Here is a 19,330-nt window from a genome sequence, read left to right as displayed (position 1 = left end):
TTCTCTTTTCTTGCCCTTTTTGGTGGGGGTGCTCTTTAACTCCTGATGAACAAGCATACGTGTCTGGGAGCGGTACAATTTACAAAAAATTCTAAGTGGTCAACAAAAGGCAGGAAGAAAGGTCACTTTATTGATCGACCCATCAACTTTAGGCAGAAGGTTTATTTTCATAGGAGGAAATGGGTTACACAAAGGAGAGTCCACTATTGTTGTTGGTTGGTAAAGCTGGGAGCTTCAATCCTTTTCCACCCTAGTTGCATGCTGAACATACTTGAGGTTGATTTGCCAGAGGCTGCATGCTAGTTGTGGATAGACGAAAGCTTGTACCACTTGGGAACCAAAGCCGAATGTTAGCAGAGCGACCTCTTTTTCCTCTCTGTCCCCTTCTCTCCCCTCCATTTTTACTGGCCTGTACAAGCACTATAGGGTCAGATGGACTAATGGTCTGACTTGGTATAAAGCAACTTTGGGTGTGTTCCACTCGGAACTGCTGTGCTGATCCAAACTGGCTTTCTTTGTGACCTTTCCCTGACTTCCTCCTGTGGGAGACTAAACTGACTCCCTAATTATTGCCTTTTTGCTGGCAGGCAAAGATCTTTTGTTTAAGGCAGGCCTTTGGCATCTGATTCTCACTTGTGGCAGAAGAAGCTTTTAACTGGGTGGGTGCTGTATTTTTCTTTGGCTGTTTTTGAAAAAAAACATGGCTGAGATTCTGTATTGGGATTCCAAAGCCAAGCTTTTTGAGCTGTCCAGCCCTCTTTCCATTTCCAAGTCGCTGGAGAGTGGGTGGTGGTGGTGATGATAGCTGACTACTTTGAGTTCTCCTTCTGTAGGCCGAGCTGGCTGTTAACAGTACATCCGGATACACAGAGAAACAGGGCTGGACCATTTCTAAATTGTTCTGTGGCAAATGAGAAATGGTAATGTTGGGTGGGATGTGGGCTCAAAAGGGTAGGTTGGAGGGGTGGGGGAGGTTGGTTACTGTAATGGTGCAACTAACAGAAAAGTGAATTGTAATGTCTTAAGTCAAGCTTAGGGGCTGCAGTGGTGCAGTGGGTCAAACTGCTAAACTGCAGAACTTGCTGACCGAAAGGTCGGCGGTTTGAGTCTGCAGGATGGGGTGAGCTCCTGTTGTTAGCCTCAGCTTCTGCCAACCTAGCATTTCAACAACATGCACATGTGAGAAGATCAATAGGTATTGCTTTGGCGGGAAGGTAACAGTGCTCCATGCAGTCATGCTGGACACATGACCTAGGGACAACACCGGCTCTTCGGTTTAGAAATGGAGATGAGCACCACCCCAAGAGTTGGACTTGACTAGACTTAATGTCAAGGGGAAACCTTTGCCTTCACTTAAGTCAGGCTTAAAACCCTAAAATTGGAGAGTTGGACGTTAGCTTGCATTTTTTACTTTGTAATGTTTCTATTTTTATTTGTACTATTTCATAAGCTACTTTGAATTCCATCATTAGAAAAAGGTGGGATATAAATCAAATGAATGTATCTTTCATTCCACAATCTTGTCTGACTCTGTGACTACTACCTGCTAGCATTTAAAGGTGATGTGGGCATATCATGCCTTTCCTGATGCTGTTTGAACAGAAATTCCTTCAGTTTAAGCCAGCACTCCAAGGTGAGGGATGATGTGAGCTGCGCTCCAACAATTCCAGGTAGCCCTCACCCACTCTAGATTTGGGGAGTTTAGTTACTGAATCTTAGTCATTTTAGACTAGGGGTGGGAATCATGCAGCCCTCCGGATGATGCCAGACATCTGGAGGTGGGTTGCATAATTCCCACTCTAGATTTAGACCATGATCTCAGGCTCTGGCAATCCAAACTATTAACCTATTTTAACCATGGTGAGAATCCATTGTGGCTCTACACACACACGTTGTTTCAAGATCTTTAAAATGTGTTTCTGTTTTCTTTAAACGACAACACATTATTTATTACAAAATAAACAAAAATGAAAAATAGGAGAAATAGAGAAAAGAGAAGTAGCAATTAGTCATTTGTTACTGGATACGTGTATAAAGCATTCACTTTATAGAAGTATATTTAGCAAATCCTTCCACATACTTGTTTTGGTAAATGGAGCCACGCCATAGAAATGGGAAATGGCAGGTCATCACACTCTCAAATCTGTTCTTCTTCCTTATATATGTACTTGACAATGTGGTTGCTAACCAAGGGCTTACTTTTGCAAGCGGAAACCACTGAAAAGGCCACAGAAGATGCCAGTAGGAAATTGCTCAAGATACTTTATGAAATGTTAAGCTAGGGGGAAAAAATCTTATTGCAAATACCTAAGAATAGAAAGGAATCCTTATCCTTGTTTCAGGAACAGGGAAAGGTTTCATATTTCAAAAAATGGAATTCTAAAATAGAAAATGGCACCTTTTTTGCCCCTTGTTCTTCTTCAGCACCATCTCCTATTACAATGTATACAGCTTTCCGTCCAAATCTTTGCATTATCCTCTCAAAGCAGCTCTCTTTCCCTGCATGATAAAAGAAGAGGATTAGTTTTCTGAAAAAAAGTGGATCACGGAATCAAAGCAGATCCACAATGTCAGTTCTCTGCTTGCATTTATTTATACTTTGGATAACTGATTATCTAGCTAGTCCCTTCCTTTGCAAGAAGGTAATTCTTTCTCTCACCTTTTCTTTAAAGATTATAGACCATTTATAGGCATTTTCTAGCACTTGAAAATTCAACCTTGATTTATTTATTATTATTTTGACTGTGTAATTCATATTGTACACACGTCTTGATGAAAACCAGTCTATGCCAGGAATTGAAACCATGAGGTTTTTCAAATGTCGTTGAATAGCCCAGGATACAATTTGTAAGAATATTGGGAGTTTCAGTTCAATGATATCTGGAGGGTCCTGCAGGATTGATAGTCTTCCTCAAGCAATTTACTGGTCCTACGCTTAACAATGGTGCATCTGTCACTAATAATATTATTTAAACCTAGCACAAAGCAAACATAGCCCTTCTGCTACATTATTCTGTTGTGGCTGAAGTAAATTATAGTATTCTTTTTTGAGATGAGGATTGTGAAGCATGTGGTCATTCAGATCTTATTGGAGCTCAAGTGCCAGGATTCCTCATTGTTTCACTATTTTGGCAAGGAATAAGTATTGCTAAAGTCCAGAATCTAGAGGGCCAAATGTTCATAATCTCTAATTTAGACCACTGTTTGTTTTTGTTATGTCCCATACTCTCTGAACAAGTAATGCAATATGGTCATAGATTCTATTGGTTATCCCAACTACATTGGACCCACTGGCTCAATTGTTAAATCCTGCCCGTCTTCTTACCTGCATGCCATGAGTCAATGTTTAGCCCAGGAAAAGAAGAGAGAGACTGAGTAGAACTGAGACTTGCAGTAAATAGGACGAAGAAGAGGAAACCATCTCACCCATGCCATCCTTATTTGGTAGATTTGATTTGCTCCCTATTCCTGTGTGCTACATTTTCCTGTTTCCCCAGGTACTGCTCTCCCCTTGCCCTGGCAAAACAGAGATTCACAGAATACAGAAAGAAGAAGAGGAGCCGGATCTGTGGGGTAAGAGAAGCAGCACATGGTTGTCTCCTCCTCTTGCCTGTGAGCCAAAAGTCTTTGTTTCACCCAAGAAATGAAGGGAGACACCAGGTAGAACAAACACTTGTGGCACACAGGCCTCCTGAACAGCCCCTTTGCTCACCTCCTAAGGATAGGGTTGCCATGTGAATGTTTACATGGCAGCCTCAACTTCAGGAGGCTGTGGCATTTCAAACTTGTGAATAATCAAAACTGCGAGTGTGGAGCCTGCAAAACTGGAGAGATGTTTGTAAAGTTTTCCAAGCATTCTAGACTGGTGTGGTTAACATTCACAGAATGTAATTGTCACTCTATCACCTTTATTTACACAATTACATTTTAATAAGGTTGTTCTTATTAATCCATTGCTCCTGTTGGCACAACAGGTTAAACCACTGAGCTGCTGAACCTGCTGACCAAAAGGTCGGCAGTTCGAATCCAGGGAGCAGGATGAGCTCCCACTGTTAGCCCAGCTTCTACCAACCTAGCAGTTTGAAAACATGCAAATGTGAGTAGATCAATAGGTACCACTTTGGCAGGAAGGTAATGGCACTCCATGCAATCATGCTGGCCACATGACCTTGGAGGCATCTATGGACAATACCAGCTCTTCAGCTTAGAAATGAAGATGAGCACCACCTTCCAGAACACAACTAGAGTTAATGTCAAAGGGAAATCTTTACCTTGTAAGGATTGTTCTTACCTGTCTTTGTTGCACTATAAATATTTTCGATAGGGAAGACTGATCCTAGACCGTATAACAGTACTTTTGCAAGTGCTGGTATGAGCTGGGTTGTAGTTACCAAAACATTTACACAGTTAGGCCTACAAAACAGAAAACAGCATGAGAATGAAAGCAAAAGGCAACCCCTCCCTTGCTTAAATAGAGATCATTGTTTTCTAACCCTACTAGTCTAAATTGGAAGCAGGATGCAAGGTTTGCCAGCAACGAGTCCCATGAAATCAGTGATTAACACAGTCAGCAGTGGCTAGACTTTTAAACATTTTTCTCCTTCCATAATTTATTAGAACTCAAAACTAGTCTGAAAGTGAAGTACGTCACAAGTAATCACACACCGGGGATATAAATGGTGTAAAACTCCAACAGCATTTACACTACGCCCCCCTTGGGCAGTCAACTCCCTTTATTACTTTCCCGCGTTCCACAAAAGGCAGATCTGGGAGCCAGGAGTTGGGCTTGATTGTTCTAGTTTTACATCTAGTTCTCCATCTCATGTCCAGATGGGCCTCCCACAAATTTGACCAAAGGTGTCCTGTAAATGAATATGCCTTGGTTTGTTTGGAAAACACAAGAGGAAAATGAAACATTTGCAGCCTAGAGACGACTTCTTAAGCCGTTCTTACCGGGAATGTATCAAATCCAGAGCTTTCAAAGCATGTGTTAGCCAGAGATCAGTCAGCGCTTCCAGTTCTGTTCTCAACTGCAGCCAGGTTTCCCTCTTAGGAGCTCCTATTAAACCTGCAGATAGAGAAAGCAGCATTTGTAGCTCACTCCAATGGGAGGGCACAGAACAGCTTGCGCATGGCTTTTGCAAAACCAGAGTCATTGAGTCGGAAGGAAACAGAGATCCATCTTGTCATTCTTGTGCCCTAAAGACAAGCCCATCCATCCACTAGTCGCCTACGTGCACAGTTGATATCACTGTGTGCCAAAAATGGAGATGGAGGGTGGGAGTCACTGAACTGCAGAAAGGGGCTTAGGATGAAAAAGAGTCTATTGTTCTAGGCCAGCCTCTTCTTGTTTTGGCCCTTTCTGTTTTATGTGTTATCTACAAATATCTTATTTGGAAAATAGCTAAAATCATTCTGATTTTAGAATCATGTTAATTATTTTTCTTATTGATCCATTATGTTTTACATGCTTAAATCTTGAAAGCCATCTTGGGTAGATCTGCCTAAAACAGGACTGTAATTTTTAAACATGAAACAAATGGTGCCAGAATTCGAGCTCCAGTTCTTGGTTTCTTGTTGTTGTTGTTTATTCATTCAGTCACTTCTTACTCTTCGTGAACTCATGGACCACCCCACACCAGAGCTCCCTGCCAGCAGTCACCACCCCCAGTTCCTTCAGAGTCAAGCCAGTCACTTCAAGGATACCATCCATCCATCTTGCCCTTGGTCGGCCCCTCTTCCTTTTTCCTTCAATTTTCTCTAGCATCATTGTCTTCTCTAAGCTTTCCTGTCTTCCTGTGTCCAAAGTACTTAATCTTTGTCTCTAACATCCTTCCCTCCAGTGAGCAGTCGGGCTTTATTTCCTGGAATATGGACTGGTGGATCTTCTCGCAGTTCAAGGCACTCTCAGAATTTTCCTCCAACACCACAGATCAAAAGCACCTATCTTCCTTCGCTCAGCCTTCCTTATGGTCCAGTTCTCATATCTATAGGTTACTATGAGGACTACTATTGCTTTAAATACAGTTCTTGGTACTAGTTAATTATTCCTTATCTGGAAATTTTATACGTTCCCAAATTGTCCATGTGGGTGTCTGATACCTTTGATTTCTGATGCTCCAATGTACAGAAATTTGTTTTATGTGCAAAATTATCAGGCTATGTGTATAAGGTGTATATGAAACATAAAGGAATTTAGAGAAGGGTCCCATTTCCAATATGTACCTATATGCAAATACAGGTTTTCCAAAATCTGAAAAAATCTGAAATACATCTAACCCAAGCATTTCAGAAAAGGGATGGTCAGTTTGGTAATTCCTGTGACAGCTCTGAAAACTCATCTGGTTATTCCTTTTAGTAACTAACTTACAAAACTAATAAAATGAAGTTCAACAGGGACAAATGCAAGATACTCCACTTAGGCAGAAAAAAATGAAATGCAAAGATACAGAATGGGGGACATGTGGCTCAACAGTAGTATGTGTGAAAAAGATCTTGGAGTCCTTGGGGAAAAACAAGTTAAACATGAGCCAACAATGTCATGCGGCAACTTAAAAAGCAAATGGATTTGGCCTGCATAAATAGAAGTATGGTGTCTAGATCTAGGGAAGTCATGTTGCTCCTCTATTCAGCCTTGGTGAGACTACACCTGGAATACTGGGCACCACAACTGAAGGGAGATGTTGACAAGCTGGAATGTGTCCAGAGGAGGGTGATCAAAATGATCAAGGCTCTGGAGAACAAGCCCCATGAGGAGTGGCTCAAAGAGCTGGGCATGTTTAGCCTGCAGAAGAGAAGGCGGAGAGGAGAGATGATAGCCATGTATAAATATGTGAGGGGAAATCATAGGGAGGAGGGAGCAAGCTTGTTTTTTGCTGCCCTGGAGACTAGGATGCAGAACAAGGGCTTCAAACTACAGGAAAGGAGATTCCATCTGAACACGAGGAAGAACTTCCTAACTGTGAGAGCTGTTCAGCAGCACCAGAGTGTGGTGGAGGCTCCTTTTTTGGAAGCTTTCAAACAGAGGTTGGATGGCCACCTGTCGGGGGTGCTTTGAATGTGGTTTTCCTGCTTCTTGGCAGGTGGTTGGACTGGATGGCTTACGAGGTCTCTTCCAACTCTATGATTTTATGATTCTATAAACTACAACCAGTATCAATTTTGAACGCACTTCTACGGGAATGCAGAGAGCCAGCTCCAGGTTTTTAAGATATTTTAAAAATGGATCACTTTAAATATGAGTGGGGTGGCAAGGAGGAAGTCAAATGCCCACCTTTCCCCAAAGACATTTAAGACAAGATTATGGCATGCCCAGTGTGAGTTCCTAGCTCCTTCTAAAACTCACCATGATACAAGAAATACCTTTTTCTTCCAGGTCTTTTGATCACCAAAAATGGAACTGTTGATATGGAACAGTCTACCCTCTGACTGACATGAAAATACCCAACCTTTGACACCTGATGTCTTGGATCAAAGCAGCAGTCACTAAAATTGGAACCTCTCACCCCATTAGGGGAAGTTTCACCCTCACCAACTGCAGCAACCAGCTAAGCTAAGAATCACTGAACCTCTTTGCCCAGGCCTCAAAATAAAATGTATGTGTTTTTTACAAACTCTTAAGAGTTTCTTGTCAAAGTAAGAACTTACCTTAAGTTCTAGATTACTTCTAAAAGTATTTTATCACACTGCAAGAACCAAAGTAATATGTGTCTGTATGCATATAACTACAGTAGAGTCTCGCTTATCCAACATAAACAGGCCGTCACAACATTGGATAAGCGAAAATGTTGGATAATAAGGAGGGATTAAGGAAAAGCCTATTAAATGTCAAATTACATTATGATTGTACAAATTAAGCCCCAAAACATCATGTTTTACAACAAATTCACAGAAAAAGCAGATCAATACATGGTAACGTTCTGTAGTCATTACTGTATTTACAAATTTAGCACCAAAACATCACAATGTATTGAAATAGCTGTGGATCCGGGCGGGAGGCAGACTGCGTTGGATAATACAGAACATTGGATGAGCAAAGGTTGGATAAGCAAGAGTCTACTGTAATTCATTCCTGAATGGGTCATATGCTGGTTTCTTCTTTTGTGATTTTTTTATAACTCAGTGGGATACTTTGACCCAGTTTGGATATTACATCACTTATGTGGCTAACATTAAAATGGCATTTTAAAATTAGCACCAGTTAGAAGGGTAGGATCAGGATCCAGAGTGCATCATGCTGGCCTCCATGCCGTAAAACTTAACGGAACCCCCACCCACTATTGTCTTTTGGACTGCAGCATGAAAGTGGGTCCACAAAGTGCAATCCTGACCACTATTTTAAACACACACACACACACGTGTACACACACACACTAAGCATGGTAATTGCTTTCACACACTAAGCACACTAGACAGTTTAGAATACCACTATTAACAGTCATGTTAAATCTCTGCATCCTGAGATTTAGAATTTGATGGCATTCTTAAAATGATCTGCTAGGGAGCTCTATCACATAAAATAAGATGCCTGATTGGAAAAAAATAATAACATTGGGGAAAATGGAAGACATAATCATCACCATCATCATCACCACCACCACCATCATCTGCATCCACTCCTCATGGTTCAAGGCAGGGCACAACACAATTAAAACACATCACCAACCTTGAAGCTCCACTGAAACATGTGTGTCAATGAAGTTCAGAGCCAGGGGCACCTCAGGGTTTGGAGTGGGTGAGCTCTTTTTAAAAAATACCTCTATCAGTGTTACCATTTTATGTGAACCTTTAAAACATATTCGGCAGAACATGAACTGAACTTAAACAATAACCATTAAAGTTTGCAGACTATTTCCTGCAGATTAGCAATTTGTAGTGCGCAGCCAATGGTCTGAGCTGAAGCAGAGGACTGGAAAGGCCAAACCATGAATTCAATTCCCCAGAAAAAGTTGTGTGCCAAGTCATTTCCCCCATTAACCACAGGAAGGTCATTATTCTGGATTATAAAGGCAGACAATGCATATGTTTAATATACCTGGAGGCCCAGTTCCTATTTCTATCGCTTTTCCTTTTTGGTTGTTGTTCTGGCTCTACCTATGTGACAGATGTGATGAGGTAATGCTGGGGCAGAACCGCTGCAAGATATGTTGGATTTCAGCACAGGTGGGGCTCCCCACTGTTTTGTGATGAGGTTATGAAAGTGAATGGCAGTTTCCCCCCCAGATGTGTATTTCCCCATAGATCTATGAATAACTCTCCTTTCCACTAATGTTTGCAGGGCCAACCTTGGGACTTAGTGAAGCAAAGCAAGACAGTCACCTCAGGCAGAAAATATTGGCTGAAAGTGTATATTGTTGTTGTTGACTATTGGGAATGGGCCAAAATTAGGCAGTTAAGGTCCATCAGCTTTACAAAAGGCCCACTCTAGCCACAGATGATGCCAAGATAATGTTTTGTAAATCTGAATACCTATTCTTTTAAAGCAACCACGTGTCTTTCTAGTTCGTTATCTCCAATACCTAAAGAGTTCAGGCAATTGTTATCAGTAGCAATGTATCACCAAGAAACTTTCAACGTCATTTCAGTTGGAACGAACTGAACTCATGGAACGAACCATGAGGCAAAGCATGTAGTCCCAACTGGAATGTCCAAGTCCTTTGGTTGCGATCCTACATTAGAATTGCACAGCACATTCTTCCACATGTGGAGTTATGTATAGATTATGCTACATAACAACCCTTGTGTTGTGTTGAACTCAACCATAATAGGCATATACACCCATGCACACATATTTTCATGCTCATGTGCATTTTTAATATTCAGTTCACTAAGCTTTTTTTTTCTTTTGGAGTTTAATAAATGAGTGACGAAGAATTAAAGTAAAAACTAAAATGAAAAAAGAAAGATAAAGCATTTCACTGGACCAATGCCACACTACAAACATGGCAAAATCGATTCCATGTTCCTTTGAGAACATGAGGAAGTAATATTTTTACCCCCCCCCCCCCAAGAAAGTAAACAATAAAATTACTTTCTAAGGCATGGGGATATGCTGAATGGTGCATACCTTTGAGTCCGATGTAGTGACAAATGTGGCTCCCCAAATCCTTCCTTTTGCTCACCCCATCAGTATAGTGTTGCAGCTTCAATATTGAATAAGGACTCTGGGGATATTGTGTAAATCCACAAGGGAACTTTGAACAAATCATACTCTTTTAGCCTTAGGGGGAGGCAATGACAAACCTGCTCTGAACAAATCTTTCCAAATAAATGTGATAACTTTGCCTTAAGTCAGCAAGTCTGAAGCAATGCAACAAGAGCTTAAGTGTAAAACTCCTTCTCAACCTTGATATTTGAATAATTTTAGGGACCTCATCAGAAAGGTCAGACAAAGCGTCCTGTTTTGCCTGGCATCATGGAGAAAAGAGGGGGGCACTGGGGAGAATCTGGTACCCAGCATGCCTCTCTCTGTCTCTGTGACACTTTCCCCATCAGATGTGGGAAGCATCACCATTCTGCAGAGGACCTGTGCTGGCCCCTTTGGAGCCAGCACAACGTTGGAAGTTCCCTGTGTTTGTGCTGTGGGGAAAACCTCCAACAAGCTTCCACTCCAGTTGGGGGTGGGGCCTCCACTGGAAATCACATGACGACATCATGTGATGGCCGGTGTGGAGCCCCATCCCCAAGACAGGTTAAAGGCATCCTAGAACACTAAATTTACACTGTCTGATGAGGCCCTTAGTCCTAGCCAGCACAGCCAATAGTCAGGGGTCATGTAGTCCAATACATAGAGCGCTACTTATTACTCTTTGCTAGGTACAAATGTTTAGTGTGTAATTTAGACTTGATCACGTGACTTGGGCCAAAATATTTCTCTATTTACAATACAGAATTAATGCATTGGGGATTGGAAACAGCAATGAAAGCTATTATTTTGCTGCTCTGATCACCAGGAGTTATTGCAATTCCTGCAAAAGTCCATATGTTGGAACATGGCCATACAGCTTGGAAAACTCACAGCAACTCAGTCAATATGCTCCCAAGTCTTCTACACTTATTTTTCAGAATAACTAGAAATGAATATTCTGAAATATTTCCTGTTATTTTGCACTTCCAGTTCTAAATTGTAAGCTATGTAGGGTGGTCTGTGTATCCAGGTGAAGTACAGAAAGACTCATAGCAAGATGTGGAGCTGATTTCCCTGACAGGTTGGGAAGACACTTACCTCCGACATTGTTTTTGTAGGTGTCGTAGAGTTCTTTCACCCTTCGGTAGCGGAATGCTAATTTCCTCATCCAGTCTACTCCCCCGTGCACTCCAGAGCCCAGGCAAAGATTTGATCCAGCGGTTGAACTGTGAAAGCCATCTGCTGAGAAATTATATGTGCTGTGGCAAAGGAAGGAGGAGAGGGGGAAGGAGTGAAATTATAACCTACACTTCCCATTGGGATGCAAAAACTAGTAAAGAGAAAAGAGGAGAGACAGAAATTGGGGACATGTTCCAGACTTCTAGCCTTATTAAACAGTGAGTGGAGACAAAAAAGGAGTTGTTTCGCCATCTAATTTCTCACAGTGCTTTGCTTTTTTTGCTTAGCATTTAGCTACTGGTTGATGTACTTTAACTGGCCCCTGAAATCCACTTTCACAAACGCAAAGCCTACTGCCAGTCCTCTGAAGCCTTTTCAGACCCTACATTTAAAAAATGATATAACTGGGAAGCCTATCATGGCAGCGACAATTGGCCAATGTCCCTCCCTCACAGTTCTCCATCAATAACAAATAAGAACTAAATGGGTATCCATCAATAACAAATAAGAACTACAAAATGAAATACCCATTTAGTTCTTATTTGTTATTGTTGTGTGTCATCAAGTCCTTTATAATTTATGACAACCTAAAGGAAACCCTATCTTGGTTCATTGCCTTCTTCAGGGGATGAGAGAGCATTATGTGCCCAAGCTCACCCAATGGGTTTCCATGGCCGAGCAGGGATTCAGACCCTGAACTCTGGAGTCACAATCTAACATTCAACTTTGATTAACATGTTGGTTCAAAAGAAACAATCCTATGCAACCTTCACTAATTTAAGAAAACTGGGAGGCCCTTTATATCCCTGAATCATTATTGTGAAGCCCAGTCCTACTAGGTGGAAAGAAAGCAGCTGTCTCAACTGGCAGGTGTGAGAGGGCACAATGATAGCTATTAAGCTCCCTTAGCTAATTTTCCCAATTGTCCTGGCAATTCCTGACTGCTGAACAATGGATCTGTGTATGTCTCTGATTCCTGTAGACTAGCCTAATCTGTGTGATAGAGTGAAGGTTGATCTTCCATCATGGATGTTAAAGCGTGATTAATTTGCCAGATAAGTCAGACCCAATACAGTGGGTGCCATATTGTTCTTTGTTTCAGATAGCAAAATTTGGGCCAAGCTGGCTTTTGTATAACCTCCACTAAAGAGTTGGCACTAGTGACCAACATGCCCTTTGCCTAAGGGGCAACCTGGCTTTCAGAAATGTAATCTCATAAAACCAGTTTAATTTCCTTGAAGGTATCAAATCTGGTCAGATCTAAGAAACCAAGTAGGGACAGGCCTCATTAATAACTGGAAAGAGAATAACCAAGGAATAACAGGTGATGTAGGAAAGCAATGGCAACCCACCTTATCTAAGAAAACCCAAAGAAATTCACATGGTTGTCATAAGTTGATAGGTGGCTTGAAGGCACATACAAATATAATGGGATAGGCTTGACCTATCCCAATATAATGGGATAGGCTTGAAAGATTAATGTAAATATACAGGATACATGTCCTTGAACTGTTATGTGGACTTGAGACACCCACTCAACTCTAGTTGAAACTAACCAAAAAGAGTCAGACCTAATTCATCTTTGAGACAACTACAATAACTAGGTGTGGGAAAATAAAAGACTGAACTGCCTGCCTTGTGAAAATACAAAAGTTCAATATGTAAGATTTGTAAGATACGAAAATTCAGGACCTACATTTATGTCACTGGCTGTTCTTCAAGGATCAATAAATAGCTAGGAACTGGTTGCATTGGATGCTGCAGAAGAGATAGCTTACCTTAAATCTTGCCCATTGTCATCTGATGACACATCATCTATGTGTATCTGGTCACAATCCTAAAAATCATTTGCAAAAATATATCAGCCAAGAAAGAACTACTGCTTTGTTAAGAGACAGAATACCTCCACCTCCCTCAAGAACCTCGAAACCTAACAACAATGGAGAGGTTTTGCGCAACAGAAACTCTTCCGAGGAAAGATTCCCCAACAATTTCTGGTCAATTATGGTAATCAGATTACAAGCAACATTTCAGATACCACATTCCCAGAACATGAGTAATATGTGATTAAACACAGTAATTCTCTTAGACAATAAAGTCACTCACACAATTATTTATTCACCTAAGGGTAAATTGTTTGCTATTCATTCATGGCAGTGTCGAAACATGTAAAGAAATGTCATTGTCTTTCAAGAGGAAAGCATTATGAGTACTTTCTAAACCTAAACCTGCAAGCTTATTTAAAAGCAGGAAGTGCTAAGAAAAAACAAAAAGGAGTTTCAAGATGAAGCCTTTATCACACAATCAGCTTGCCTAATTCACAGAATTCTATGAGGATTTTAGGCAACATCATCCTCTATTTTGATTTCCCACCATATTTACTGACTTTCCCCTCTCCAGTAAGGGTCTACTATTTTGCTGTTCACATATGATCAGCAAGTGGGGGTTCATCTTGCTTATTATAGGCTGACACACACAGCTACAGTAGGATCAGCTAGAGCAGAATCCCAGATTTCTCCAGCTCCAAGTTTATTGCATTGTTTACTGAAGACATGCTGCTGTCTTTCTCCAGCCCTCTTTCACACCATCTTTCCAGTGCTGATGTTGCTAAAAACAAAAACAACAACAACAACAACAAAAAACTTCCAGCTAGACAGAGTACAAGAATGAACAAGTACATGTTCCCTTGCTACTTCGCGGTTCGCTTTTTGCGAACTTGCTGTTTTGCTGGTTTTTGTCTCCCAGTTTATGAATGGTTGCTGTTGTCCAGAGCAGCATTCTAATCCCATCTTCTAGCAACGATGGAGTGTAGAAGGGGGTTTCACCCTCCCCTTCGGGAGAGAGGCAGCCAATCAAGAGAGATTGCAAAACAAAACAGAGATAGCTAGGGGAAAAAAGTTGTGCGGTGCCTTTAAATCTCTCCTCGCTTCTGCTCACCCTCGGAACTCGATATACATTTATAGCATCCCTACTTCACAGATTTTCATTTTTCACGGGTGGTCCTGGAACATAACACCCGCGATAAGTGAGGGAACACTGTAGTGCGTTGGCATATTGGGCAAGAAGACTCTTTCTCAGGATACTCTTTTCCAAGAGTATTTTGAGGCAGGTGTGATTCAGCCTGACCCCTTGTTCAGATGGACACTATCCTCTCACACCTTAACTGTGCCTATCGGCATAGGAAAAGGAAGTGGATTGTGCCCCTGTAGCTACTGCCACAGCTTCTACTTGGCAGAAGAGCTCTCGTTGTGATGAGAGGTAATGATCCAATGTGGCTGATGTGGTTCTGTGCTGACTGGACAATGCCCCCAGATTCAGCACATATGTGTTGGAGAGATTTATATCTGACTAAACTGTCTGGTGTAGATGATCCCTGAATCTCTGAAATAAAGTTTTAGTGACACCACTAGCTGGGAGATTTGGGTCTAAAAAGCAGCATTTGTAAGTTCTGTGAGATGTAACACAGGAAATCCTACCTGGGTTTGATTTCCTTTGAATGAAAACACAATGTAATGTCTGCTTGGTTTGTCAAAAATATAAGTACCAGCAAAAACAGGCACTCCTACAACAGATCGGTTGCCTGAAATTAGATCTGAGGAAATGTAATGCAAATTTCTTTCTGTCCTCAGGTATTTAAATAGAGTTAAACTTCCTGCTTCTTGGCAGGGGGTTGGACTGGATGGCCCACAAGATCTCTTCAAACTCTATGATTCTATATCAATATATGAAAATTTTGCATTGCTCCCTCCACACTGGGCAATGTTAAGAACCAAGCTCACTTTAATAAAATCTGTTTCTATTCTACGTTGTCTAGAAAATGCTAGGAAATTGGGAACAGTATAATGGAGACTAAAAGATAAAATGGCTGCTATAAACCCAATTCCTCTTGCATATCTATAAAGAGTAATGCAAATATTGGAGGAAAGAACAACAACCAAAGTTCATCTTAACATATTATGCACTTGGAATTCAGCCACTATATAATATGCACTCCAAACGTTATCTTCCAAGTTCTTTATTGTGTGAGTGGAGGAGGTCTCAACCTCAAAAACCTTTAAAATGTTGTTTCAATGGTTTCTTTATTTGATTTGACATTCCAAATTCCTAAAGACTCAGGAAGGATCTTTCTATGACCCTTGGCAGGCAGAAAACAAAAACGTATGCTGCAAAGTACTGCACATGCAAATCATGGAGTTATTCCCTGCCCCCTAAACCTCTCCTTGAAATTTGCTGCAGCTACACATGGGAAAAGCTTTTATTAATAAAAAATTAATGGGACTTTAAATGAGCAGATTGTGGGTCAAATTACATTTTTTTTAAACTACTGCATTTAATATGGCTTATGCTTAAAACAAAAGCAAACCTCTGTGTGTATGTGTGTGTGAGAGAGGACAATGACATACTTGGGGGGGGGGGAGGTAATCTTTAATGCTTCTCTAATGCTACAACCATCATGGAAATAACCTATCACACTCTTACCCATGATACAGATCAATAAAAGAACACATGTTCAGAAATGCCTGGGTTCAATGCTTGAGATCTCTTGGGAAACATCTCTGTTTGAACCTTTTTGTTCATCAGTGCAGAGAAAGAAAACCAGTATTGTGATTCAGAACATAGGGGTCCAGTAATCACAAAGTCTGGTTAAAAGATCAAGAGCCATATGAATATTGGAAATCAGAGGGCTTGGGTTTGTCCCATCAACAGCAAGTACCAGCACAGTGGACTGAGTAGACATTCACGTTACTTTTCCCCATTCATCCTACCTTTAAGTGAACCTAGACCTATAATCAGGATGTGCCCACTTTATGCAGATATTTGCCCTTTCTTGCCCTCTTTCTTTTTGATGCATGATCATCTAGTTGCTTACATTCCCAAGCTGCTCTTTGTATTAGGAGGAAAATTATGATCAGACCCTGAAGGGATAATGACAAAGGCATAGAAAGAACCAGGATGATGCCTGTGTCCGAAAAATGCAATGATCTTGAAAGGTACAGATACTAATATGCTGCAGTGTTATTTCCATTTTTTTAATATTCTATCTATTTGATGCAGAATTATAGAGAGGCTTGCTGACCGAAAGGTCAGCAGTTCGAATATGGGAAGCGGGGTGAGTTCCTGGTGTTAGCCCCAGCTTCCGCCAACCTAGCAGTATGAAAACATGTGAATGTAAGCAAATCAATAGGCAATGCTTCAGTGACAAGGTAAAGTAGCATTACTGAATCAGTAGAAACTTGATAACTCAAGGCATATAAATTTGATTAGTTCAACAGGCTTCCTCTTGTTGGGATTAAGAATTAAATTGAATGACAATGCTTTTATATTGATTGTGATCTCAGCTCTTATGGTCTACAGCAGGGGGCTCAGGTTAACCCTCCAAGGTTATTTGCCAACCATCCGCCCTAAGCTTTAGATTTAGGTCACCCTAAATCTGAAACAACTTGAAGGCACAGAACAACAATGCTAATTAACTTGACCATCTCATCAGGCCCCCACTTCCCACTGAAATACTGGTAAGTTTATGTTGGTTAAAATTGTTCTTCATTTTAAATACTGCAATGTTCTTTCATGCTTTTTTGCACTACAAATAAGATATATGCAGTGTGCATTGAAATTTGTTAATGGTTTTTTCAAACAGTCTGAGGAAACTGGCTCTCTGCTTAGAAAGTTTGAGGACCCCAGCTCTATGGGTCTCATGTAGACCTGAAGAAATGATCTTACATACTCTTGAGCTTCTTTACAATTGCTCAGGCTGGTTCCAAAGCCCAAACTTTTGGATTTTTGATGTGATATTTGGATGTATATTATACTATCAGTCAGAAGATAATATTGAAGGTATGGCCTCCTGGATGGCATTAGATTCCCTCCCCTCTTGAACTTTATTAATTAGAGTTGTCAAAGAACCAGAGTAGTGGTGCTATATGAGGTCAAGTGCCAGGGCTTGGAAATGCTACTTTTGTATTACTAGACCTGGAATCCACTGCCAATGTTAGCTGGGAGCTGTAGTCCCACTACGAAACATTCCACACAGTTATAGATCCTGCCTGCTGGAGGCTCCAGTTTGAGATCTGTCCCTTGGCATCATAGTGTATTGTAATTTTGATTCATATCACACAGAAAATACTAACATGTATATTTACATTGTTGTCTCTTTTAACATCCTTTGACACAACTGATTTAGAATTTTAAAAGCCATGTTAGAGACACTTTTTTTCCAACTTGCTTGTGCATTCTGCTGTGAGCGAATCTGATATACTGATAGTTCTTTACTGATAGTTATATCTCTAGTTCCTTCCTTCCTTGCTCACATTTGGGTTGCATTTTAAGTGAGGGCTGACTCTACAAACATGGCCTGAAAAAACAGAATCAAAAGCACATTTCTGCTGGCACACTCACACGCATGCCTTACCCAAATGATAAAAACATCCACAACCGTGCATGTGACACCGTATAAGCCTTGCTGGAATAATATTGTGTCAGCCCACTCAACTTCAGCTGCCGTGCGCAATGAAAATGATGTCAGGGGAAAGGCATTTGTGGAAGGATCTGCTTTTCTCATTTGTGAATGAATTGTTCTGAATGCTTGAGCTTGACAACAGTAGTTATCACATTTCTGACTTAATAAAATACCATGACACTTGGTGAGACACTACCTCATAGTCCACCGTGGATCGACACTATCGTATTACGGGGCAAAGCATAACAAAGGTGGACAAGGCAAGAATGTAGACCATATTTTACTACAGTTCTTGGTTACCAGACTAATTTTTCATTCTTGCAGATTTTTCTTTAGAGACCTCAGTAAGCAAGAAAAAGAGGACGCGAACATCTGGGTGGCTAAATGAAAGGCTCCAGTTTTCCCTGAATAAAGTTTGGTAACAAGGACATTTCCCAGTCTGGGCTCTGCATGTGGTGGCTTTTACCGATCCACTGAGATCTCATAGGGTTCTGTGATTAGTGTACTTCATATGAGCCATGTGGATGATTAAAATAAACCACAAGAACATTTGCTATGGTGCTGTAATGTCTCTCTGGTGATCAAAGGTGAAGTGATATATACAGGAGATAGCAATTGTTCAATGACATTCTGGATTTTGTAGGCTCAAGGAGCATGAAGGTTCTGACTCACGGGGTGTGAAAGTTGAAACTTTGAAGATTTTTATGTTACAAGTAGAAATATTATTAATTATTATTAACTAATATTCCTACTATTCATTTTTAGTAGCAGAGTCTTTCATTTTTGGTCATGTATTTCACCGAGCCCTGTACAAAATTTCCACATATGTGTGCGCACACATTTGTATACACAAATGCACATATGTGATAGAAATAAAACCATTTGAAAAATAAAAGCTCTGATTGGTCCCCACGCAGTCAGCTGCAGTTGTTATGGTTTTCAAGTTAATTCTGACATATGGTGATCCTATCCAAGGGTTTTCTTGGTTCTAGCTTGTGGGGGAGTAGGAAAATACATAGTCCAATGGTACACTATGTGCTTTCTATTCAGAATGTACACTATATGCTTTATATTCAGAATCTAGGAGTGCAGCCGTGTATGTATGTGCCTTCAAGTCACCTGTCAACATATGGTGACTCCATGAATTTTACAGTTAGGCAAGGAATACTAAGAGGTAGTTTGTCAATGCCTTCCTCAGAAATATTAGTTTTGCCATTGCTTTCTAAGGATAAGATAGTGTGATTTGTCCAAAACCAGCTTGTAGGCTTTTACAATTGAGTGGGAATTCAATTGTCCCAGGGTCATAGTCCCAGTGGTGGCCCCCTGGCTTTGGAACGCCCTCCCCAGGGAGATTAGGCAGGCCCCCACACTGTTCGCCTATCATAGAGATTTGAAGACTTGGATGTTTAAACAAGCTTTTGAGAATGTCTATCTCCAAAGGTCTGCAGTTAATGACACAGCTACAATTTGTTCCTTAGCTACAATTTGCATGATCTCACTACCTTGTTTTATTTACAGTTTGGCCATGTCTTACAGCAGTTTTCACCATAAGTTATTGGGTGTTGTTC

The 19,330-nt window shown here is 40.8% G+C and overlaps 1 protein-coding gene across 4 annotated transcripts in view; it reads right to left on the bottom strand.

The window, feature by feature from the left end:
- Positions 1-19,330, bottom strand: part of EYA2 (EYA transcriptional coactivator and phosphatase 2) — a 177,715-nt gene that overhangs the window by 2,944 nt on the left and 155,441 nt on the right. For all 4 annotated transcript variants that reach the window (XM_060772168.2, XM_060772170.2, XM_060772169.2 and 1 more), the window contains exons 11-15: positions 13,084-13,142; positions 11,225-11,385; positions 4,954-5,068; positions 4,292-4,413; positions 2,399-2,499 (exon numbers count right to left, since the gene is read on the bottom strand). In XM_060772168.2, coding sequence (XP_060628151.2) covers positions 2,399-2,499; positions 4,292-4,413; positions 4,954-5,068; positions 11,225-11,385; positions 13,084-13,142 — 558 coding nt within the window. The remainder of the gene's footprint in view (positions 1-2,398; positions 2,500-4,291; positions 4,414-4,953; positions 5,069-11,224; positions 11,386-13,083; positions 13,143-19,330) is intronic.

This window comes from Anolis sagrei, chromosome 4, assembly GCF_037176765.1.
Source record: "Anolis sagrei isolate rAnoSag1 chromosome 4, rAnoSag1.mat, whole genome shotgun sequence".
Lineage (NCBI taxonomy): Eukaryota > Metazoa > Chordata > Lepidosauria > Squamata > Dactyloidae > Anolis > Anolis sagrei.
The sequence above is the reverse complement of the archived record's forward strand: the minus strand, read 5'-3'. Positions and strand labels throughout refer to the sequence as shown.